The 27,168-nt window shown below is 33.9% G+C and overlaps 1 protein-coding gene across 4 annotated transcripts in view; it reads right to left on the minus strand.

Moving 5' to 3' along the window:
* Positions 1-27,168, minus strand: part of LOC105492606 (LDL receptor related protein 1B) — a 1,932,714-nt gene that overhangs the window by 759,998 nt on the left and 1,145,548 nt on the right. For all 4 annotated transcript variants that reach the window (XR_011609732.1, XM_011759820.3, XM_011759819.3 and 1 more), the window contains exons 15-17: positions 19,632-19,754; positions 8,253-8,393; positions 3,796-3,921 (exon numbers count right to left, since the gene is read on the minus strand). Coding sequence is in view for 3 of the 4 variants with exons in the window: in XM_011759820.3 (XP_011758122.2) it covers positions 3,796-3,921; positions 8,253-8,393; positions 19,632-19,754 (390 nt within the window). In the remaining variant the exon portion in view is untranslated. The remainder of the gene's footprint in view (positions 1-3,795; positions 3,922-8,252; positions 8,394-19,631; positions 19,755-27,168) is intronic.

A 27,168-nucleotide genomic window follows, 5' to 3' on the forward strand; every position in this document is an offset into this window, starting at 1 on the left:
CATCTTCACATTTATTGAATTTGGCCAAATCACTTTCCAAGATAGAAAATCAATTCACACAACCAGCAGGAGTGTATGACAATTTCTTTTTCCCACAGTATTGCCAATGCCGTGTTTTACCAGATTATTTTATTTCTTCTAATTGAATGGCTGCAACTGTCACTTATGAATTTTTCTTAAGCTTTTTATAAGGTTTAACTTAGACAGTGCTTCCTTCAAGAAGTACTCCCAGATAGCTAAAGACTGTATTCCATACCCTTCCTATGTGCTTCCATGTGGATCAATTTAACACTTTGAATACTGCATTAGAATGGCCTGTTTACACTTCTTTCTCCTAGTCTTCACTCTTAGCTTCTTGGGGAAAGACATTGTGTATTTTCTTTCATTCTATCACCCTTGCCTTGGTAGATATTTAATGAAGTAAATAAATTCATGAAGTAGAAATTTTAAAAAATAGGAAATTGGCTTATTGTGGACTCTGTCCAAAAGGAGGAGGAGGAGGAGGAGGAGAAGGAGGCGGAGGAAAGAGAAGAAGGAGAAGGAGAAGGAGAAGGAGAAGGAGAAGGAGAAGGAGGAGGAGGAGGAGGAGGAGGAGGAGGAGGAGGAGGAGGAGGAGGAGAAGAAGAAGAAGAAGAAGAAGAAGAAGAAGAAGAAGAAGAAGAAGAAGAAGAAGAAGAAGAAGAAGAAGAGTAGTAGTAGTAGTAGTAGTACTCGTTTAGAAAGATGTCTCATAAATTATACAAGGGTTTTCTTTTTTTTTCTTCCACCTAATGCTTTTAATCTGAGGAATGACAGACTTGCGGTGTTCTGGCACCTTGGAAATCAAGCTGCCTGGTTCTGCCTGAGAGCTGTAGACATGCAGCAGCTCCATGGAGGTGTGAGCTCTCCCACCTGCACCACAGCCAAGACCATGTGGGAAACAAGTAGAAGACATGGTGGCCAGACACATATCCTTTGGGCTCCTAGCCTGTCAAGTAGCCACAGAAACAGCTCACCTTGAGACCAGACTAGACTGAGAAGCAACCCAGCCTCCCACTACCTCTGTACTTCCTTAGGGATCTCACCTGATTGGGTTTTCTTTTAAAGTAATCACAATGCAAATGGCTACAGGATGGTAGCCATTTTCAATATTCAATAACAAAGTGATTCCCCATTGGAAAGTCTTTTTATCTAGCATATATGTCCATGTATTCACCTCTATCTAGCAATGGATTGAAATTCAGAAAGAAATATGGTCTATATAAATGTACACTTTTTTTCCAGTATGATAAGCTATGTGACCTATTTATATATTTTGATGAAGTGAAATGGAAGTACATTGTAGCATGACTATGTACTTCATTGCTTACAAAGCAAAAGACATTTATTTTTATCTTTGTTCTTTTTATTCAAGTTCTTAAGGTGTCTAGTGACTATAACAGCTGTCATAAATATACTGACAAAAAGATCTAGTAGTGAGTGGTAGACTTCATCTGGCAGCACTTAAAGTGGCATTTAAGTAAGCTATGTTCTATTTCCTGGTAGACCACAGGACTTGAGTAATTTAGGTATCTTATTATTAGGTTGGTGTAAAAGTAATTGTGGTTTTGCCACTAAAAATAATGGCAAAAGCAGAAATTATTTTTACACCAACTAATAATTAAAATTGTTTTATTTGCTCTTATACATAAACATTTTTACTTTTACTACTATAAATAGCTAGCCAATCACAAATGCTTTTTTAAAAACCATGTAGAAACAAGCAGATTTTAAAAATCTAACAGAAATGAAGAAAACATGGTATCATAAATTGAGCCAGCAATGCCTTCAATTTTAAAATGAAAGCGATGTTTGTTTAGGATATTATAAAGCATAGTCTCTGAATTGAATCTTAATCTCAAAAGAATAATAATTGGGCCAGGCATGGTGGCTCACACCTGTAATCCCAGAGCTTTGAGAGGCCTCAGTGAGCAGATCACTTGCAGCCAGGAGTTTGAGACCAGTCTGGCCAACATGGTGAAACCCTGTTCTCTTCTAAAAATATGAAAAAGCCAGGCATAGTGGTATGCACCTCTAGTCCCAGCTACTCTAGTAGCTGAGGCAAGAGAATTGCTTGCACCTGGGAGGCAGAAGATGCAGTGAGCTGAGATCATGCCACCATACTCTAGCTTGGGAAACAGAGCAAGACTATGTCCAAAAAAAAAAAAAACAAAAAACAAAAAACAAAACAAAACAAAACAAAACAAAAAACAGAAAGAAGAAGAAGAAGAAGAATTGCACTCATTTAGAAAGATGTCATTAAAAATTATAGTCATATGGCAAGAGTAGCTTAAGTTAAACTGGCCATACCTAAAATTCTAGCTAATATGCAGGATAATAATATTTGGGATAAAGAGAAATGACCTTGGAGACAAAACTCTTGGATCGCGTTTCCCCTGATCTGTTACCAGTGATGTAAGTTTCGGCAAGTTCCCTCTCCCATGCCCATCTATAAGATGGACAGTCTGGAGGGTAGGAACTTAGGACTTGATGGCCTCTAGAGGTCCTTTTATCTTAGAAAGCCTTTTGTAAAACAAAAGATTTGTTGTGAGACAAAAAGATCTTGCAAAAAATTCTTTTACTCTAAAATGTCAGATGAGGTTTTTAATCAGGGGCCAAGAGAATAACTGGCCCATGGATCCTCAGCAAATTTATCACTATGTAAAAAGCTGAATAGAAGACACAGACTAGGATTAAGGAACAGTGACTGTTTTGCTCCTGTCGGTGTTGTTTCGTGCATAGGGAAAATCTGGAACCAATTTCTAGTTAATTCATACTCTTACCATGCTGGGAAAAAAAAAATGCACAAGGAAATCAAAAGTGCAGAGAGGCATGTCTTTCCAAGAAAAAACTGGTAGTGACCAAGAGTGGAAACCAGTCTTCTCAACCCCTGGGTCTTTACTCTAGAGGCTGCCCTGTATTTTTCACTGGTAAATTATAATACTTGTTATTGAGTAAGGCTTATGTTGGCAAAAACAGAAAGAGTTGATGGGTGGTTGATTTGTTATGATGTTGCTATATGTAATGGTTTACAAAATCAATTTTTATGAATCATATCAATATGAGCCATCAAATACACTATTTTTTTCTTTATAATTGAAAAAGAAACACTACGCTGCTGCTAGTCAGTATCATTTTTCAACATTTATCTGATTAATAATGACCTTTCTGGTACCCCGTTGTAAACTATACCACAAGCTGTATATTTCCATTCAATGAGAATCTGGCTAGGGATTCAAAGATTTATTACAATAGAATAGATTATATGGAAATATAAATAGACTAGTGGTCTTGAGATTTCATGGGGGAAAAAATTTACCTCACATAAATAATGTGCATGAATAGAAAACTATTCACAGAGGTATTCTATAGTAGACTAAATAAAATTTATAAATTATTTTCTCAAGGTAAAAAAAAAAAAAAAAAAAAAAAAGTCCTCCTTGTGAGATGGCCTATATCACAGCATGCTAGCAAACATCAACCTCCACTGCCAAGTAGGATTTAGTAGGGACAAGTCTTGTACAAGTAGTGTGTCGACAGTCAACCCATATGGATAGATGAAGTGCCAAATTAGTTTGGAAAGCAGAGTAATGTCCAAAGATTAAGTAAAAGATAATTTGTATTCTAGTCTTTGTGGCATGAAACTCTGAATTCATTTACTATTGCAATAATCAGATCATCAGCACTAGGAAAGTTCAGCTCAGTTCAAAGCATTGACTTGCATTTTTATGAAAACTAACTTTGGAGATTTATGTGTATATCCAAGCAAAGCTTTACCTGCACAAGTTTGATTGGATTCATCTTCATTGCTCCCACAGTCATTAGCTCCATCACAAAGCCATCTCTTGGGGATGCAGCGATTATTCTGGCATTTAAACTGATCATCAGGACAGCTATGATTGACTAGGAGGGAGAGGGAAGCAAGTTTAATTATTTAAAATTGAATAAAGTTGTGAATGTTTTGAATGAGTTACAGAAAAGTTACAGTAATAATAATATTACAGTACAATAAATGCCATAGATTCTGTCATTCATTGCATTATATTTAATAGCAAATACTAATATCCACTTTGTTAAAATGTAATGCTTTTACAGAAAACATCAGGTAATTAAATCGTAAATAAAAGGAAATGTATTGTTTTTTATGTCTCCGTTAAAACCAACTGTATGGCTGGATGTGGTGGCTCATGCCTGTAATCCCAGTATTTTGGGAGGTCAAGGTGGGTGGATCACCTGAGGTCAGGAGTTCGAGACCAGTCTGGCCAACATGTTGAAACCCCGTCTCTACTAAAAATACAAAAAATTTAGCCAGGCATAGTGGCGCTTGCCTGTAATCCTAACTACTCAGGAGCCTGAGGCAGGAGAATCACTTGAACCCGGGAGGCGGAGCTTGCAGTGAGCAGAGACTGTGCCATCATACTCCCGTCTGGACAACAAGAGTGAAACTCTATCTTAAAAAAAATAAAAATAAAACCAACTGTATCACTAAGTTTGTTTTCTCATTCCTTATACCAACTGGAGACGCCACTTAAAAATTTTTATCAAGAACATTTAAAATTAGCTTCAAATTTTAACGTTAAACATAACAAGTATGTATTGAAAATAATTTAGTCATATATATTAAAAATATTTTTTAAACCACATAACCATTCAAATATTTCTTAACATACTAAATAAGCCTACATTTATTACTCTCTGCCCAGTGTTTCTTGGGAATGGAAGGAAAAACACAGAAAAGAAAAATGCATCACTTGTGACATAGAGTTGATGTTAACTATGAGATTCTGTATTATTTTAAAAACAAAACCCAAAAAAAATCATCATGACTTTTCTTCCCTAGTACAAACAAATAAACATGCAACCACAGAAAATACTTAGGAGGTGACCAGTCCTCATCTGGGAAGCAGTGCACAGCTAAGGATTAAATGTCCAATATGTAAGCACAACAGGAGGCCCATCTTAATGTTAACCTTCTATGATTATTTTTCCTGCATTCCAGAGGCTAACCTCCTAACTGAATTGGCATGCTCTTCAATATGTGTTTCACAATTTCAACACTGTTTTTAGGGTTATTTTCTTTATGCCCAGTAGTTACACTTCTGTATGATAAAAACAAATGTTTATATTCGTTTTACTGAGAATTTGAAAAAATGTCATTTTATCATGATATCATGTTTGTTGCATAGCGAACGTGTGCAATTCCAGTTAGTTTCTATAAAACATTTTTTTAAAGTAGCTTTGTTGATAAGTGGTTTTATCACTTTTTAAAAAGTTTTTATTGATGTTTAGTTAAAAAAAAAAAAACAGGGATAAAAAGCTTCATATTCTCTGGTATTTGAGCATGATTTACATTTTCTACTCACTTCAGGGACTTTAGCAAGAATAACTGCTGAGAAAAATAAAAGTCATCTGATGTAGTAGAGAGCCAACAATTTAAAGTACCAAGATTCATATGCATTCAGTGAGGCTTAATCAAGGACTTTTGCAATTTTCACCAATAAAGTAATAAACGGGAATTCAAACACCTTTTGGTTTGGAGTTGAAACACTGAAGGAATAGAAAGAATAACAAAATTCAAGGCTGCAGATTATGGGTGTTTAAGATTTGAAATAATCCTCTGAAATTACCTATGTAGTATTAGAATATTAACCATGAGATCGCAGAAATAAAATGTTGTTCAGCATCACTGCAATGCTTAGGGAAAATGACATAGTGCTGGAAGGTGGTCAGAGGTGGGTAACTGCTTATTGCCTCACTTATCTAATTACCCACTCATCCATGTGCCAGGCCCTGTGCTAGACGCAGAGACTACATAACACTACAACATAAGGTGTCTTCTCAAGAACATATTAATCTATGAGATGCCCCGAATAAGTAAGCGAATAATTGCAATTTGGTTTGGCAACTACTATAATAAAGAATTGTACAGGAGATGAATGTTTAACTCCAAACAACTGTATTGAGAAGATTTTTTGATAGTCAAAAAAGATTTTCCTAACAAGGTAATGGTAAGCTATGTTGTTGAATTCCTTAGACAGAAAACAGTCAGTGCAGTGTTGCAGAGGAGAAAAACAGGACATGTTTTGGAGATTTATAGTTCAAGTTGATAAAAATAAAAAGGCAAGTGGATGCATAATAGACCAAAGACTAAAAATGTAAATACAAGACAGAGCAGGAAGTATTGTATATGTGAGTCAATGGATTATAAAATTTGTTTTTTGGTTATGCAGTTATTGAAATTATAAGAATAGATATTATTCTATAAATATTGTTCTGAAAATAGTGTGGAAAGTGGGCTAAAGTTAAGGGAGGATTAGTGACAGGCATAACAGAAAGCCATTTTCTGAGTTAATCTAAGGTGAAAGCCTATTAGCCAATAGAAATTGAGAGGAGGTAAACATAAAAAAAATTAATTATTTAGGAAGTAGAAGAAATAGGATTTATTTATACAATTGAGTGTGGACTATAGGTAAAAGAGAGTTCTCAAGGAAGAAAAACAACAACAACAACAACAACAAAACATGGCTTGGGTGATGGAATGAAGAGTGATGACAATAAGATAAAATGACTGACTAGAACTTTTAACACTCTAACAGTGCAAATGCAATGTTCCCTCTACCCATAGAAGAGGTCAGTTTTCTTGTTAATTTACTAGAAAATACAAGAAGGAACCAATACATGAATATTGTGATGAAGTATTTGCACTATTCTCAGGCGTTTCAAGTTGACTACAGAGGAAGCTCATATATAGGGCGCATTCATCACCGCCACAAATAGGCTGGCGCAAAGGTAATGCGTTATCACAAGAGACTCTTCACACTCAGTTACAAATCAAACTCCTTGTTCTACTCTTTCCTCCCTTTTTACTACTGCACTTGATTGATTAGTCTTAAAAGTAATAATAAGTAAATAACAGTTCTGATTGTGAGTCAAGAAATGAGGCAATTAATCACTAAATAATACTCATTTATGTAAATTAGTAGGGCAAAAATACCCTTTACCCTCAGACGAAATGTTCCTCTCACTCCAAAACTCTTGACAAATTGTATCAATTTAGTATTTGATATTTTTTGGGGGATTCAAACTTTGCAAGACAGATATTAATGGGGCTGAAAATAAGAAGTACATAATGTGGAAGTCAGGGCCTGATTTTAGAAAACACAGTTTTATGCATTTATTATAATTTATGTATTATGTATTAGTCTACAATTTGAAAATATTTTTTAAAGTTCATATTCTTGAGATTTTTGTCCTAAAGCATTAATGTTTGAATAACACAGATGCCCAAACTAATTTTCCCCATTCTTTAAAAAGATCTTTAAAACTTTATTTGTATATTCTTAGTTTAAACAAAAAAAAGGAAATGAAGGACTGTCAACTGATCTCATTAGTTCAGACCTAAACCTTTTCTTTCATTCATTTATTGAAAGGAAAAAAGTTTTAAAAACAATGTACTTAGGTGAAGTAAAAAGATCAAGGATCATTTTGTTCAACACATGCTTTCTTTTCATATAAAATATTTTATATCTCTCAAAATCACTTAGCTAGTGACTCTAATCAAACATATTCTCAAAATATTATTTAATGTATTTCCCCAAATGTTTTCCTAACACGTATGTGAGAAATTTTCCTATGCCTACTAGCAACGTGGAACTATTCTTATCCCAGCAGATGATAAATAATTAAACATAAGCCAAAGAGGGGAAAATCAAACCTTGATTTCTAAGTGCCCATATGTGTTTTCTACCATGTCCTGAGCCAGTGAAGCTATATAGTAACACGTTCCAAACCATGTCTGTTTCCTTGGATCTTCTTCAAGACTCTGTTGCCAAAGAGCAGTGGAGTGGATCGTGACCTTCTGTACCAGTAATTCTGTCTTGAGGGAGTTTAAATTGATTTTCCACTTCTTTAAATTCCAAAATCCAAAGAATTTCCCTATAGCAACCTCTGTCAGTGGCGTGGTTGTGCTCATATCATGGAATATAAAAGGAGAAAATTCTTAGAGCAACTAAAATGATAATATGAAGGATGGAAAAGGATGAGAAAAACTGCTTTGAAACTATGCAAAGTAGGCAATCTATGGTCTACTCTTTATGCAAAAGGATGAATGAAAAATTAAACTAAGTTCAATTTGCATCTAAGATATTTTCAGATTTTCACAAACTGCCTTGATAATTCACACACTCAAAGACTCGGGAAAATACAGTTTTTAGGTGACTTGAAGGAGAACATACAGCAGTTTACTGAGTCCTCATCACTTCCGTCTAGGCAATCATCGTCGCCATCACATTTCCACCGAGCTTGGATACAGTGTCTGTTTTTGCAGCGAAATTCTCCAGCTTTACATATGCGAGGTAGTGCTTCTCCAGGGTTAACTAGAGTTAAAAACAAAAAACAAAAACAAACAAACAAAAAACAAGATAAATGAACAATGCTAGCTATAGTCAGTCCATGAAAATTTAAATCTTGTCGAGTTTGTTTGTTTTAGATTCCACGTATCAGTGGGATGAGGTATTTGTCCTTCTCTCTCTGGCTTATTTTACTGAGCACAATGTCATCCAGGTTCATCCAAGTTGTTGCAATTGACAGAATTTGCTTTTTCTAAAGGCTGAGTAATATTCCTATATATATATATATATATATATATATATATATATATATATATATATATATATATATATGATGGTAGGTAAGGGTGTGTGTGTGTGTGTGTGTGTGCATTTCACAATTTCTCAGTTGAATACACAGAGAATAAAGTGGTAGTGGAGAGGAAATGAAGAGATGTAGGTTAAAGAGTGCAAAGTGGCAGATTGGTAGGATGAATAAGTCTACAAAACCAAGGTACAATACAAAGACTATAGTTATAATATTGCGTTAAAATATGCACTGGAAATTTGCTGAGAGTAGACTGTAGGTGTTCTTACCACATACACACACTAAAGAGTGACTATGAGAGATGACGGGCATATTAATTAAGCTATAGTAAGCATTTCACTATGTATATTAAAACATTATGTTGTACACCTTAAATATATACAATAAAAATAATGTTCTAAAATTTTACATGCTTTAAATTCAAAAATATGTGATACTTATAAAGCTTACTATAATTGAACAGACACACAAATAAATTTTGCTATAATAACAAAATATTGTCTCATTTAACTTAATGGAAAATATAAAATATTATGGTGACAGCCATCTTTGAGAAAAAGAAAATTTTAAATTTTTCTGACAACAAGTATTCTACTAGATGAATATTGATCATGTAAGTTGGGATATTTGTGCCATATAAAACTAAAACACTACGGAGAAGTGAAGGGGAAAAATCACTCAGGGCACATATCATGCTGGAAGAATGTAATTCTCTGCAAGCCCGGATGCTGGAACTGCTTGTTTTAACCTGAAACCAGTTTTATTGAATAGCTACTGAAACAACCTGCTGCAGCTCTAAAGCTAGTTTTACTCACTTCTGTCACTCACTGGAGTTTGTGAGCTCCCCAAAACTTTAATAGTGCCAATAAGCTTTCTTGCAAAACAATGTGCACCATTTCTGCTTTCTAGAAAACTTCCAACCTTCTCTTTGTTTTTCGGCCATATAGAAGATCATCTAGTCTGTGGGTGTGCCCCAAACTGCAATTATTACTTCCCAAATAAAACAGTTTAAGGAGAGATGTATCTTTGTAAGATGTATTTTATTTGACTTTTAACAACTAAGAACTTGGAAGATTTATTTTAAACAACAACAATGTTGACCAAAGTAACAACATTAACAACAATAATACAATACCACTTTATATTTATGCTGAGTGTGCAGTTTCACTTTTCAAAGAGCTTTTATTCATAGTCTTAATTGATTATGATAACCTATAAGGCATATATGGCAAAGAATTTTACTACCTCCACTTTATAAATAAGTACACTAAGAATTAAAATAAAAAGACAATGCAATAGCACACAGCATTGATGGCTATAATCACCTTGCTGGTCTGCAAGTAGGAGAAAAACTCAGGCTACTTAAGGGTTCTAGAAGTATTATGTTAACCAAAAGTATGTCTTTATGTTTGGGAATCTATGAAGTGTTTTTCTTCATATGTTCCAGGTTCTGTAAACAAATGTTAGGAATTTGGTTAAGTGGGATTTATTCACAAACTGAGTCTTACTCTTCTTCTGTAAGTGAATTAAATAGTCTAGAAAGAGAAGAGAATATGTGGCAATCAATGGTTAAAATAAATGATTTGTGTTTCATGGACTGTGAAAGGATAGAGGGGGGTGTGTCAAGGAGAATCAATGTAAACAATGTTACGTGGCCTGCTGTGGCATGAGGGATAAAATCCTTTGTGTCTAATCCAGGAATCGTGTGTCTTCTACCAGAATCCATGAATCTCAGGCTAACATGCTAGCTTGCAATCAGGGTAAAATCTCAGATTCTTTATTATTCTTGACATAATATACATTTTTTTTTAAATTTTTAGTTCTGATTTCCAAATTATCCCAAGGCATAAAGCATCATTAATTATAATAATTCTAGCACCGCCCAAGCCTTCCAGATGTAATCCGTAGTTATATCACAAAGAAACCACATTATCAATGCAGACTATCGGGTTTGTTTAGGTTCATGATAACAGTCTAGCTAGCAACATCGATTATAAAGAAAATATTTAATGTGCTATGTAGTAATCTAGATAACATAGCAGCTTAGAAGTTCAAAATGCATGGTCTTTTCCCTGGCATTAAACAAGGTGACACTAGATGGCAATGTCATTTATCATTGAACCCCAGCCGACAGCAAGGAAATCTACCAACTTACATAAGATTGGTATTCTTTGTCTACCTTGAAAAAGTCTCTACAAAACATTTGTTTTATAATTAATTTTAACAAATTATGATGTCTCCACTTGAGGAGCTTCTTGAATGTAGAAATAATAATTTCACATACAGAAAGGAACAATACCTAGAACAGAACAAGGTGTAGAGTTTATGCTCAAAATTGTTTGTTGGCTGATTACTGGAATTAACAGAGATTGGCATTATTGTAGTGAGAGATTCTACTCGTGGGGGCTGTATAAATCCTTCAGGAAAACCACAGCCCTTCAACTGGCTAAGCAGTTAATTCTCTTCTTTTATCACCCAAGGACATGGATAAAGTTGCAAAAGACAAAAAGATAAAACACAAAGACAAAAAGATAAAACACAAAGACAGAGGGATATGTAGACAGAAAGAAGAGAGACAAAGTTCCACCTACACTCAAAAGGGTGAATATATAAAAATCCATATACATTATTTTGTTCCAATGCATAATGTGACTGAATCTATATAGCACTTGGGTGTTTGAACACAGCCAAAAATTACTTTTAGTATATTAACAAGTGCTGGAATTGAACACCTTACTTCAGAGTTGTGCTTTCAACTGTGTATTTGAAAACTGATACAAAACCTGTAATTCTACTGCCAGAACCATTTCTAGCAAAAATTCTACAGTATGATCTCACCAATAAGAAATTGACAAAGTAATAAATAATCCTACAATTTAACCAGGATCAAAAGTAAAATAACATAAATCATGGTATACTTGTCATGGAACTATTAGTTCTTACACATCTTGTGGTACCTGCTGTGAGAATAATGAAATCAGAAGGCTTATGCATGAGTCTCCAAGGCACTACAAAAGAAAATATGCATTCCAGAATTATTTGTCTTTGGCAAACACCGGTTGGAGTTAACGTCCAGGTCATAATGATGGGAAGTAGGAAATACTGTTTAAAAACTTTTATTTATTTATTTATTTTAGTTTGGATTATCTGAGATTGGGAACTCAGCTCAGCTTCTGGACTCAAGGCATATTCCTGACCTTAGTTTAATAACCTGTGGTGTGCATGAACAAGAGCTGATGCTTCTGACTTTGCTTTTTCTCTTTTCAAACACAGTGTGGTGATCTATTCTAAATTAATTTTTCCCTCAATTGATGCATTGCTGTCAACTGCATCAGAATTATAACTCAGTCATAATAATATTTGTCCTGGGACAAAAAATAAAATAAAATGTCTTTCTATTGTTTCTACTTATCTAATATTGCAAAATATTTTTGTTTATTTCTTCATTTTAAGAGTCCAGAATCTCTTATTGCCTCTTTATTTGAGCAGGGAGAGAGAAAAGAACCAAAAAGAAAACTTGAAGTTGTGGCTTGTTGGATCTCTTTATATAAGCTTGCCTATACCCGAAGACTGTGTGAAAAATGCTGTTATAGGTTTAGATTTTTCTCCTTTAGATCATAGCAGTATGACCTTTCATTAGATAGAGTGGTCTTCTGAGCAGCCAACCTAAGTGGTACATAATCTTCTGTGGTTCCCATGCACAGAGGGCCATAAATATTCATCTGGATGGGCTTCTAAACTTTTTACTGCCTTAAACTTTTTACTACAGATTAGACTGCATATATCCTAGAACATAAGACTTGTCACAGCCAAGCAGATAAATGGTTCACCATAGTGAAGCTCTGTTTCTTGACAGAGGAATATATCTGGAGCTCCAGAAAGGGATAAAGGTCACAGAGTACCATTGACACATAATTGTGCAATGCTGTCCCTTGGATAACCAATGTTTCTGCAATGTTCAAGTTGCTCTCCTGGGAGAAAGGCACATTGAAAAATTCTGTCTTATTTTTAGGCCACTAAAGAAGAATTAAAAGAATTACTGTTTCTTTACTTTAGACAAAATAATCTTGCTGGAGATTTTTGATGTTGTTGTTGCTAATAGTGACTCACCGTCTTTGGAATCTAACTTACTTTTTGGGATTGTTCATGTCCTTGTTTATTAATATTCTGTGTTGTGATTTTTTTCTCACAAACATGTCAAGAGAAATACAAAGTTTGCTTGGTAATTGATCACCTAGCTTTACACACTTTCTCAGGGGTAGTAAGTTCCAAGTTACTATGCTACACTTGACATCATTTCTAGTTGTGAGAGGATTTGACCGTGACAGACAAGATTCAAAAAGACAAAGAGTCCATCCTACTCTCCTTTCGGATTCCTTCCAAGCATGGCATTAGAATTCATCCTTAATCAATCATGTAGCATGTCAATATTTTTCTGTTGGGTACATGTCTTTTCCGGCATAGCCTTGTGTTACAAGTTCATTGAGAAAGAGTCATTGGTGTTTAGCCTAGCTTAAACATTTGCCAGTGGGTTTTTGTTCATTTGACGTCAGTTTAACAAGGATGACTGAAACCAGGAAGATCATGTCACAATGGCTGCAACTTTGTTTTGCTTGTTTGACTCAGATTACACAGTTAATCCAGATAATTCTAGTTCACATGACTATAACCTAGCCTGAACTAAATCAGACATCCAGAAGAATCAACACTAATGAGAGGTTAGTGGCATACTGATATTTACTATGAACTACTGTACTCAGCAACCATGAATTCCACTTGCAGTTGTCTGCAGTTTAATTTTTTCATATGCAAACTAAGGCTAACATATCTTTGAAAAACCTTTACAATTAAATAAAAAGGAACTGAAATAATTTCTATAAACATACTTTATGTTCTTTCTTTGCATGAAATGAGTTATTATATTATTCCCCTTAATATTTCCTAATACATCTGAAGGGAACGTAGGCAAGTTGCAGGCTATATGAGAAGATATAGCAGAATTTTTAACAGCCAAATGCAACTACAGAATCTCAAATAAGAACTTATTTTTTGTTGATGTAACATTGTTTAGTGCAATGAGTATAGACAAAATTCTCTTCTCTCTTTTCCCTTTTATTGCATTGGGGTTACCTCATCTATGAATTATAGATATTAGAAAATGAGACCAACAGCCTCAGAAAAAAATTTCTCTAACTTTCACCAGGCATAAAATCACATGTGTACTCTGATAACAGATTTTCTAACATCAGCTTTGTAAACAACGTTGTATATAGTATTTTCTTACAAGCCAAAGTCATTTAATTTCTATTTACACCAAGATATGCAGTGGTAGCCTGGGTTACTTAGACATAAACACTCACCTCTGTTTGTTGTTTTTTTCCATAGTTAAGCATCAATCTGAATCATTTCAAGTGCTACTGAAGCATGTGCTCAGCTAGAGTTCTTTTAAGATATTTGTATCTGTGACTTCCAAGAAACTACTGAACGTGTTTTGTTGTTTTTGGTTTGGCAGTTTTGACAAGGAAGCAATTACATAAGACAGAATAAGGATGAAAGGTCAGAGATACAAAAAAGGAGGGACTGATAATCACTGCTGAGGAAAAGCAATACTGGAAACTCATTTGTGGATCTAGAGAAGGTGACAGGAACATTTACTTAGTTACTTATTTATTTATTTTCAAGATGGGTCTTGTTCTGTCACCTAGGCTGGAGAGCAGTGGCACATACAATCACATCTCACTGCAGCCTCAACTTCCTAGGCTCAAGAGAGCCCCTGCCTCATCCTCCTGAGTAGTTGGGTCTACAAGCATGCACCACCATGCCTGGCTAATTTTTTTCTCTTTTTTCAAGAGACAAGGTCTTACTATGTTCCCCAAGCTGGTCTTGAATGCCTGGCTGGATTCAAGCATACTTCCCACTCTCAGAGTGTTGGGATCACAGGTGTGAGCCACCACACTTAGCCAGACAGGGCCATTTCTAATATAGTACAGTACCCAAGCAGATATCTCTGTGTGTCCTCTCCCACCGTGATATTTAAACACAGGTGAACTTTGTTAAAATAAACATAAAGGACAAGCTTGATCAAAAGACCACATGCAACTATGAGGTGCAATAGTCAGTGAAGTATAAAAGTGAGCAATTAAGACAATTTTTCAGTCTTAGGGTCTTAAGTGGATGTGAGGAGAAGCATTTGCCATTGACTTGGTGATACCCAAAATATGGCATAGGAGGGCTTTAGATGTGTCTATTACAAGTACAGGTGGAGGTGCCACAGGCTTCCCTCCTCAGGGACTAGAGACTAGATTAAGGGTCAGTGTATACCCCAACGAGCCTTGATTCCTACATTCCACTTGCACTGTGGGCCAAAGGAGCAAGCTTTAAACTCACAGAGAACTGATTTGTAACTCATCTTTCATTTTCTTTACAGCCACAGAATGTACATGGAAATAGGAAATTGATATAAATCATAACAATTCATTTAAGTCATGATAAAATCTTTGCAGGATTTTACTTCCTAGATTTTTTTTTTAGTGACAATTCTTTTTGTTTTTACTTCTGCTTGTCTCAGCTCACTTTTATACTGATAGTGTTTTTCCTCTCATTTTTTCTTTTCCCTGTAGTCTACAATGCTGTTTTTTTTCATTTATTCATCAATCTATCGATATCTTTCCTATATCTATATCAATATAGATGTGTTCACTTAAAAGCAACCCATACATTTTTAATGGAGCATAAGAATGAAACTAAATAGGAAATATAATTTGAAGGCCAATGATCCACTAATTATGATCCACATAATTGAAATTAAAAACCTAAGTAGAAAATTTTAACCTCAAAATACTATGCAAATATTAGTACCGGATGAATGCAAGTCCCCTCCCCCTGTAACTTATTACAATGATAAAGAGCAAGAATAAAAACTTACCAGATCTCTGAGAGTTTGGCCTCTTGATCATTTTACTGACATTATCATAAGGGAATTTTCACTTTTTACAAGGCCAATATAACTAGATTTAAAAATTCATTCATGAGTCCTTCTAAGTTATGCCACTGGAAATTGAACAAGCCTGTCCATCTTTAGGTAGACAGAGAGATCCTTTGCTCCTGCAGCACAGACTGTAAGGTCTATATACAGTTATATATACAGACCTTATAGTCTGTATATAACTATATATATACACACACACACTATATATAGTCTGTGTGTGTGTGTATATGTGTGTGTGTGTATATATATATACACACACATATATATATATATATATATATATATATATATATATATATCCTTTGCTCTTATTTCTACCAAAATAAGAGCACTTTTTGTGCTACCTCCCATCTTTAAGAGGAAGTTTATGGGCGGAGCAAAGGCATGATGAGACCTCGTAGAAGTCCCTGAAAGCTACTCCGTGTGTGCGTGTGTGTGTGTGTGTGTGTGTGTGTGTGCATGTACATTTCATCTTTTCAAAATGTCAGAGTCATTCAATTGAGCTAGCAGAAAATTTCATTCTATGCCAGGAAAACAATTTTAAAAGACTCATTGACAGAAACTGAAAAATTAAACTAGCAAATGTACACATAAACCATATCTTTTCTCCCAATAACTAAGATAAGATTCAGCCTAGCAGCCAACTTGGCAGACTTTAAGTTGTTCAAAGTCATGCTTAATCCCTGCTGGCAAACTGTGGATCTTGATAGGTTTCTTTCTTTTCTGATGATAAACAATAAAATAAGAATTAAAAAATAATACCACAGAATAAAGAAACGGAAACAATCACCTGGTGACTCAGAGAAAGTTTACCTCTGAGAACTATCTTCCACAGAAATCAACTTACAGGCAATTTACAAAGTTTCATTATTAAAGAAGAAAAAAAAACCTTACTAGAAAGGTAAAATTCATATTTGTATTCTGAAGTATGTAATTATAGAATACAATAGGTACAAACTTGTAGAATTTTAAAGGGAGATTTTGCTCAGCCAAGAATTAATATTCAGAATAAATGCTGTTTACATAAAAAGGCAAAGGAGGCATATTTGGAACTCAACAATATATACAGTCATCCCTCAATATCCAGGGGGGATTGATTCCAGGATCCCTTGTAAATATCAAAATCCATGGATACATCCTTTATATAAAATAGTGCAGTGTTTACATATGACCTACACATATCCCTTCATACACTTTAAATCATTTTTAGATTACTTATAATACCTAATGCAAGGCAAATACTATGTAAATAGGTTCCAAATTATATTGTTTAGGAAATAATTACAGGAAGGAAAGTGTAAGTGTTCAGTACAGATGGTCCACTGTATTCTACATAGTCTTCTTGAAGAAGTTATTTCAAGATATATTCCATCTATCCTACACACCAGTGAAATGAATAAATGAAGAATGGAGTGCTAAAATTTTAAGTACTAAGCAATACAAGTAGTGAAACGCTGATCTAGGCCTAAAAATATTGTACAATTGATTAACAAACTAAATATAAATGTCAAAAATATTTTTTATAAAAAAGGACTTATTTTTTGGTAATTCAAAATCATATTCTTGGTCAGATATGCTAATTTTATAATAAGTGAAAGTGAAGAAGATGAGAAAAGTAGTAGAAAAGAAACCAAAGTTCTCATGTCCAGTAGTTGGAACTCAAAATAATAATAAAATAATTTAAAACTGAGGGTATTATTCCAAATGCCCAAAGAAGATGTAACAGTGTCCAATTGTTACGTCTAAAAGACATAAACTGTATGGTAAAATACATAAAAAGCCATAAATGGTAACAGAAACAGACAATTACCTATAACAATGCATCATAAATACCAAATGTCAACTAAAAAGAAAATAAATAGTTTGAAAGGCAGTCATTAAAAATTATGTTTACAAAGATATTTGGTTACATGATCAGATGCTTATGCTCATATTAAGTAAAAATGACAGAATTTGGGATCTAAATTCCAAATGTTCTACTTGCTAATTATGTAAACTTGCAAAGTAATTAGCTTATAAGTCTAAATTGTACCTTATAAAATGAGATGGTGATATGGTTTTGCTGTGTCCCCATCCAAATTTCATTTTGAATTGTAACTCCCACAATTCCCACATGTTGTGGGAAGAATCCAGTGGGAGGTGATTGAATTATGGGGGCAGGTCTTTCTCATGCTGTTCTCATGATAGTGAATAAGACTCATGAGATCTGATGATTTTAAAAACAGGATTTCCCTGCACAAGCTCTCTTCTCTTGCCTGCCACCATCCATGTAAGATATGACTTGCTCCTCCTTGCCTTCCATCATGATTGTGAGGTCTCCTGAATTATGTAAGTCCATTAAACCTGTTTCTTTTGTAAATTGCCCAGTCTTGGGTATGTCTTTATCAGCAGTATAAAAATGGACTAATGCAGATAGTAATAGTATCTTCCTTACATAGTTTTTGTAAAGACTAACAAAAATCACAAACTGTTTTACAAAATGCCACATCCATACTAGTGTAAACATTCACTCAATCTTACCTACAATTATTATCATTAATAGTAAAAATAAATCCCAGGGATATATCACTATAAGAAACTGTATTAAGATTTCTTAGAGGTTTATTTCTGAATACTGGCATTATAAGTGGATTCTTTTATTTTTAAGATATTTTCTTATATGTCTTAAATCCTAAATATCCTTTTAAAAATATATCTTTTCTACATCAGAAGAGATAAGATGTTATCGATAAACTGAAGTTCTTTTTATTACACTTATTCTTCCTGTCTCACAAGAGACAATCATTATAAATGATAAAATAAATACATGAAATGTTTATTCAGCAATTTGTGATGGTTAATTTTATATGCCAACTTGACTGGGACACGGGGTGCCCAGATGTTTCATCACACATTATCCTAGGTCTGTCTGTTAGTGTGCTTTGGATGAGATTAACACTTGAATTAGTAAAGTGAGTGAAGTAGACTTCCCTCAGTCGTGTGGATGAACTCGCTCTAATCCGTTGGCCAGAGTGGAACAAAAAGGCCAAACCTGCCACAGGCAAAATAAACTTCACCTGCCTGATTGTTTGAACTGGGACATCGGTTTCTTCCTGCCTTTGGACATAAACTGAACCATCAGCACTTCCTGGGTCTGAAGCCTGCTGACATTTGGACTAGATGCACACCATGGGCTCTTGTGGATTTCCAGCTTGCCATCTGCAGATCTTAAGACTCATCGGTTTTTATAATTAAACAAGATCATTCCTTACAATAAATCTCTCTATGTATTATATACATCCTATTAGTTCTGTTTTTCTAGAGAACTCTAACACACAACTCAAGATTAAATCATTCTCAAAATGTTACATAGTTCTCAATACACACATAGCATTGCTGGTGTTACTGTGCTTAAGGGACACCATATGGGGTAGAAAGAAGAAATTGCAAAAGTCATATCAGAATAATAAGATGCAGTAAATTGAGAAATGTCAGCAAAAGTTAATAAAATTGCTTTTAACACAGATCAATCAATCCAGTTAATTCACTATTTGAATAGTCTGTAAATTCCTTACAAGTCTTTTTGCCTCCCTCCTTGCTCTTCACCACTTAATATAGATAACTGAATCAGGAAGCCATTTAAAGTCATTGTAGACCTATGTCGTGTGTCAACATACCATCTGTCTAATCAGCGACAATGTATGTTTAGTTGCAACTGCTTAAAGTTCTCTTACTCTTCTGTGGCATATACTTATTTACATTTTTTACTAAATCACACATAGCAGTGAACTCCACAAAATATTATCTTTGTCAATATTCCTCTGTATATTTGAAATTAATCAGTTAATAATTTATAGTCTAAAAAGAATTATATCTAAGTAATGATCTGAATTTCTCGTTCCAAGTCTCATTTTAATTCCTTTAGTCTCTTTTGCTTCTAGTCTCCAGAAAGAGCCCAATAAACAATAAGGGTAACATGCAAAGAACTTACATGTGCAAGTTGTCCCATTTTCATCCAAAAGTTGATTATCAGCACAAGCACACACCCGGCCTCCTGGGATAGCCAAGCAAAGCGTACTACAGCCCCCATTATTTACTCGGCACATATTGTCACCTGCAAGAGGAGGAAAGCAAATGTGTCAGAGAACTCTGATTCACTTTCTTTCCAGGAGGTGAACATAGATGTAATTACATACACATATATGTGCTATGTATATTATATATTTAGTAATATAGTCAGGATTTCTGCCGAATCATAACTAAATTCATTCATGTTTGAAAATATGTGATGCACTGGTAGATAAGGATAAGTTTCTCATTAATTGGAGGAGATAGAGGTCTGAGTGAAGTTAGGTACTAGGTGAGGAAAGAGAAAGAACAGAATGGTGTTTGTCTTGGATCGTTTTCCAGATTAGGCCTATTGTATTCAGGTCTGAGTTCTTTGGAAAGTAGACCACTGGCTCTCAGAATGTGGTTTTGGAGCCCCAGGAAACAGAAAGCAAATGAGTGTGGGAGCAAGGGTGGGGTATTCTTTTCTCTTGTGCAGTATACACCACAAAGTCAGTGTATTGAGGACTCCAGGAATCACAGGACATCTGTGAAGACTCAAAAATGAGCAGCCTTGCTGGTATAAGGTGAATGTCCAGTTCACAAGGGTGAAAGTGTTCTCCCGGTGGCTCTAATGAGCAGAGGAACGAATGAGGTATACGATAGACATCAATGAAGCAGGCATGAGAGGAAATTCACAGAGGTGCTATTCACGAACCTATGTCAGGCACCCTTGCAGACTCTCAGATAAAATTGAGTAATTATGTTTAAATCAACAAGTAATAATTGTTCATAGTCATAGTGATATTTCAGTAAACATAATGTATAGTAATCAGATCAGGGTAATTGGCATATCCATAATCTCAAACATTTCTTATTTCTTTGTGTTGAGAACATTCAATATCCACCTTCCAGGTATTTGAAACTATATATCATCATTAACTATAATCATCCCACAGTGGTATAGAACCTTGGAACTTATTCCTCCTATCTAGCTGTAATGTTGTATCCTTGAACAATTGTAAAGGTGTTGGTACAAATAAATACAATTTAGATTGCCAATTCATCTTACAGGTTGGAAAGGAAAGGAAGAAAGTGTATTTACACTTGTGCATCACTTAACAATGGGTATACATATTAAGAAATGTGTAATCACATCATTGTGCCAACATCATAGAGCATGCTTACACAAACCTAGACAGTAGAGCCTGCTGCGCACCTAGACCACATGGTGCTAAAAAAATGTTAGCTAGATGGTCGGGTGCGGTGGCTCACGCCTGTAATCCCAGCACTTTGGGAGGCCGAGGCAGGCGGATCACAAGGTCAGGAGATCGAGACCATCCTGGCTAACACGGTGAAACCCCATCTCTACTAAAAATACAAAAAATTAGCTGGGCGTGGTGGTGGGCACCTGTAGTCCCAACTACTCCAGAGGCCGAGGCAGGAGAATGGCGTGAACCCGGGAGGCAGAGCTTGCAGTGAGCCCAGATCGCGCCACTGCACTCCAGCCTAGGCAACAGAGCCAGATTCCGTCTCAAAATAAATGAAAAAATAAATAAAAATAAAGTTAGCTAGAAAAATATTTTATGTAAAAATGTCATCTTTAAAACATGTTTAAGTGACTACTTTTCAAACACAGTGCTAAAAAATTGTATACCTGTATATCAAATATTGCTTCTGGGCTACAAACCTGTATACAACATGTTATGGTACTGAATACTGTAAACAATTATAACACAATGATAATAGCATTTCTGTATCTGAACATACACAAGGTACAGTAAAAATACATTACCATTACCTTATAGGACCATCACCATACGTGCAGTCCATCATTGACTGAACCATCTCTATGCCACATATGACTATACTTACCTATAAATGTGTCAAACTTTAAAGAGAACGCAACACTAGCAATACAATAGGTAATATAATCGCAGGATCATATTACTCTATGTTGCAGTTTGTTCAAAGTATCAATAAATAACATTTGGATTATATCAGAAGATTTTACTGAAACATTAAAAATAGCGAGCTTTTAATTACCTAGAGCCATACAATAAGAGAATAAAATGATTAAAGTGCAAATACCAGCAGTGTGATTAAAGTGACAGACTAGGTGGTAATACTGTGAGCCTCAGAGGTTGGATGTGCTATGTGGAGGATAATAAGATGTGAGAAAAGAACTCTAAAATGCTCCTTCATGCAATAAATATTCAATACATTACCACAGGTTATCATTGAGTGCCCACTGATCAGAAAAAAATGACCTAAAGTATATTCTCATTTCATTATCTTGAAAAATAAATTTAATTCACTGTGTTTATAACAAATTTAAAAATACATATGAAAGCCAAGAAAGCTAATAATTCATGCTACAGTATCAATTGCTGAACTCAGAGGGTAAATAAGCCTAATACAGAGTTTTTTAAATAGGAAATGCATAAATGCTTTAAGCAGCTTCCAGATCAGGTCATGTTTATTCCACGATCATGGAATAAAAATGCAATGCTTCATAGAATGAATAGTTATTCTATGTTGTACACATTCTGTACAGGATGAAATAGTATATTTAATATTTTAGGAGCATTCAGATTCTGGAAAATTAGAATTAATTCAATATATTTTGAGAAATATATAAAGAATTTAAGCAGTAGGAAATAAGGAATTACTGACAACATATTGAAATGTTGAAATTATATGCTAAATATATTCTTTAATTCAGTGGTTTGCCTCATACCATTCTAAATGAATATGAAAGTACTTAAAAATAAATTAGCATTATTCAAACTTTGAAATATATTTATTTTCTGTTAATACTACATATTAAGAGAGAGGAATTGGTTATTTGTTCTGTCATAATAGAAATCCAAAATCTAAATTAATTTGAATAATTCCGTATCTCTCCTCTGAAGGGCTTAGATCTTTTTTATTTTAATAGTGACCCAACATATTTTTGAATTTCATTAATATGTTCCAGACAGAGCTCATATGATAGTATTTTTTGAAGTTCCGAGAACTAGAAAAATATTTTATGTAAAAATATCCTCTTTAAAATATGTTTTAATGACTACTTTTCAAACACGGACCTATATATTAATTAAAATCATTAACATATTAATAGCTGTTGTTAATGAAAAATTAGAATCAATCCCAGAGCTAGTTACTTTACATATATATTATATTTTATTCAATTTTTAAAATAAAATTACAAGGAAGGTTTTTTCCCATTTACAGGTAGGAAAACTGAATATCTGAGCAACTAAATGACTCTTCCAATATGTAGAAATAGGAAATAATTCTTATTAAATTATCATTTATTTCTAGATAATCATTATGATTATATTATTTATAAATAATTAGAAATAAGATTTTCTCTAAAATTGTGTTCTCAAACACTAACTTATTTATATATATTAAAATAAAATTAGATCAGAAAAGACATACTAAATATAATATACCAAAACCAACAAAAGTCTGTTACTTTTAGGAAGCAGATAGTTTTTAAAAATCAAAGATGCAAGGAATGCAAATGAAGAATAGTTTTCAATATCTAGTTGAAGATGGATGTTTGGCTTCATCAAAAACTTTGTCTTTTTTTTCCCCAATCTTGTATCTTCCAGAAGCAAAATTATTCTCCACCTTACAAATAGTGCACGGCATAGAGTGTGTTTGATAAACATTAGTTAAATAAATAAGTGGTGAACGCAATTTTAGTTAGTAGTTTGAATGACAAGAACAATCATTTGGAGTGCAGGCACAGGTATAAGTTTGTGGATAGATAGAACTTCCAAAGAATGACAGTAAAGACACAAATAATATGTGAAAACATTTCACAAGCCTATATTAACATCTTAATGTTTTTAGACATTAGCAGTTTAACTTTTGTTAATAAAGTATCTTTTTTTGAGCAAATGAGAGAATATAAAAACCAGCACAAAGTAATTCCATTGTTTCAGGCTTTCTTTAATCTGAATTTTCTTGAAAATTGAATAAAGAAAACTTGTTTTCTATATATGTCCTGGACTCTTGACTTCTCAATGTCTTATCATAGGCAAAGTGAGAAATCTCTGAAGTTAATATAAAATATGTAAAACTATGGAGATTCTCTCTTTTTTTTCCTAACTAATGTAGGGATATTCGAGCTTGTAGTTTAGAAGGGGCAGTAGATATCTCATGTATTCCAAAAGTTAGATAAAGGCTAAGAGAGTGAGATCCCAAGGCCAGATGAATTATGCATTTAATCTAGTATAATTTCAGAAGAATTGATTTTGAACGATGTCAATCAATCTGAGGCAAGGATTAAATGTTTCTTACTTTTTCTTTCTTTCAAAATCAGATGCTCATTGAAGACTGTGTTTATATTTGACTTGCTCTGAAGCCACTTACATAAGTGTGTGTGTATAACTATATTAAGAGACTCCTTAAATTTTGTTTTTTTGTTTTTTTGTGTGTGAATATCTCAAAAATGGGAGATTTAAAAAGAAAGAAAAATTTTGTGATGATGGTCCCATCACCAAATCGAAAGGTTTTTATTAAACCTATAAAATAATGTGATTAATAAATGTCATACATTAAATAAAAACTGCTATGTCTCTTATATTAGTCCTGTATAACCTAAAATCTCTAAATCTTGGATTCTATAAAAGCAGTCAACGGAAGTTTTATATTAAAAATATACATTTGAATACAAAACTCATCAGTGATAAAATTATAATGATCAAAGAAGATTCACATTCCTTTTCTTCTATCTAAAAGTATAGAAGATATATAATTTTGGAAATTAAATTGGCCACACAAATTAAACACAGAAAAATACTTTCTGGTCAAATGAATCTGAATCTGAATCTCAGTTTAATCCCTGGCTCACTGTGTTTCTTGAGGGCCAATGGCTACGTCTGTCTGATCCTTGGGTTTCTCATACATAAAATATAAATCAATAGTATCTATTTTAGATATATGTTGTGACAATTAAATAACAATGCTTAATCCACTTCCCAGTTTTAATAGTTACAGCTATTTCTTAGTTAATAAATGTATTCTATTTGTCATAAAATAATAGGATACATTTAATCAACCCTTATTAAAATATTACTTAGTTTTGATTATCTCATTCCCCACAATGTACGAAAAATCAAAGTGTGCTTTTGAACCTAGAAAATGAAAAGGAAAGACTATTATTTTACACAATTGCTGCTCTTTATATGAGGAATAGCAGAAGAAAGCTTTAAAAACTTGTTCCAGATATCTAATGTTAATGAAAAAGGAAAGCTTATAAATTTTACCAGAAGAAATGACAGTAGTATCTGAGAAAAACATCCTGACACTAAATCCCTAAGAATTACTTAAGAATTCTTTCCTAGAGGTACCTTTCTGTTTAGTATGTTATGTATTTATATCTACCTTCCTGAAATTCGCTGGTATATTCCAAGTAACTTCACAAGTCTTTTTTGTTCTAGACAGAGTTTTGCTCTGTCACCCAGGCTGCAGTGCGGTGGCACATTTTCGGCTCAATGCAACCTCAGCCTCCCAAATTCAAGCCATTCTCCTGCCACAGCTTCCCGAGTAGCTAGGATTACAGGCTCCCACCACTGCCCCTGGCTAATTTTTGTATTTTTAGTAGTGATGGGGTTTCACCATGCTGTTCAGGCTGGTCTCAAACTCCTGACCTCAGGTAATCCACCCACCTCAGCCTGCCAAAGGGCTGGGATTACAGGTGTTAGCCACTGTGCCTGGCTGTTGACAAGTCTCTTCTAATGTGAGGAGTAAGGGGGCATCTGATTAGTTGACTAATGTTCTGACAATGAGTCTAAAATATTTAGATATCTCATTATTAGCATTCCCGAATATTTTTCATGATGTTCTTGTCAGGTGGAGTGTGTGTGTGTGTGTGTGTGTGTGTGTATGTGTGTATTAATACTATCTATTCATACGTACAAAAACTATATATAAATATATATAGTTTATATATACTATATATAAATATATATAGTTTATATATACTATATATAAATAAAGTCATATAGTTTGTATTCTCTCAGAGAGAGAGAGAGAGAGAGACTCTAAGGTTATATAAGATTAGTTTCTTTTATTCCATTAAGAAAAGGAGATATGTACTACTTACAGATTTGGTTTTCTATTCAATTGCTAAATTTTATCCATAGGGGAAAAAAGAAAAACAGTCTAACAGGGCAATATGAAACCAACATTTATGGGACATGGATCATCTATTTTCAAATATTTATTAATATCTGATGTTCCAAAGATGTAAAGAGTAACACCATTGGGAGAAAATTATAGTAAGACAAACTGCCCACATCTGGACATCTGAATGTATTTTGCTTTATAATTCAGCTACTTTGATCAATGTAGTAAAAGACACTAAAAATTTAGAACTCAGGTAGATTATCTAATATCAATGTCCCTTCAGAGAGAAAAAACAGTATTAACCAGGAATCCTTTCCATATTGTATTGCTTGATCAAACATATAGTTAAGTACTAGGTAATCCTTAGCTATATGAAGAAGTGGTAGAAAACTAAAATCAATTGATTAATTCAACTAAGTTAATAAAAATTATCAATCAATTATTCTCAGTACGTTCACTCAGTAAGACAAAACATTATGGTTTCTACAATAAAAATTGAAAAAGAATTTAGTAATTAGAGCTCAGTTTTTATTTTAATGTCCTGTCATTTAAAATGGGGAAAAACACTTTTAAAAGACCATTTTCCATCTAAGGAATAACATTGTACTATTATACATCAATGGCACCTTTCAGAATACCAAAAATATTATCTATCAGAGTTATGTACTTCATTGTATATTATTATGCTGCACTATTCCATTGAATATTTATTTAAAATGTAACTTTAAAAACAAATGCCTTTTATTAGAGAAATTATTAGGCAAGTTACGTATCATAATTTGTTTGTCAGGCACAGTGCTATGGAAGTTTTACTTTTCAATAACAAATAGCTATTTAACCATCATGGAAATGTTATGAAGAAGGTATTTCTTATTTTTGTTAAATCTTTCATCATGAGTCCAAAGTTTTGAAAGCAGATGTTGTTAGGACCCAGATCTAAGCCCAGGGCATTTTTCACTACATGTGTTGCATTTAGTTAAACAACTCACTAAAGCAACTGGAAGCTTTAAGAATCTGAAGATGGTAAAAATGTTATGGACTTTGGTGAGGGAAATTCAGCAATGACATTCAAGAGGAACAATTCTAAAGAGAAGGGAAATGGAAAATGTGATTGTATATTGATTGGACTGTGAAGTGAGAGAGAAGTATAATCCTGAAAAGCAGATCTTTCACAATATGAAAAGGATTGTTTCTATTCATATCCTGGGCTCTTGTTCAGTGTAGGCAAACTATGGTAGTGTGGTGGGGGTGCAGGGTTTATATGAATATAGCAAAATATTACTTTTTAATCTATCCAGGCAATTATTTCGTTCCTCATTTCTTGTCCATAGCTA

This window comes from Macaca nemestrina, chromosome 11 (genome assembly GCF_043159975.1).
Source record: "Macaca nemestrina isolate mMacNem1 chromosome 11, mMacNem.hap1, whole genome shotgun sequence".
NCBI classification, from domain to species: Eukaryota; Metazoa; Chordata; class Mammalia; order Primates; family Cercopithecidae; genus Macaca; species Macaca nemestrina.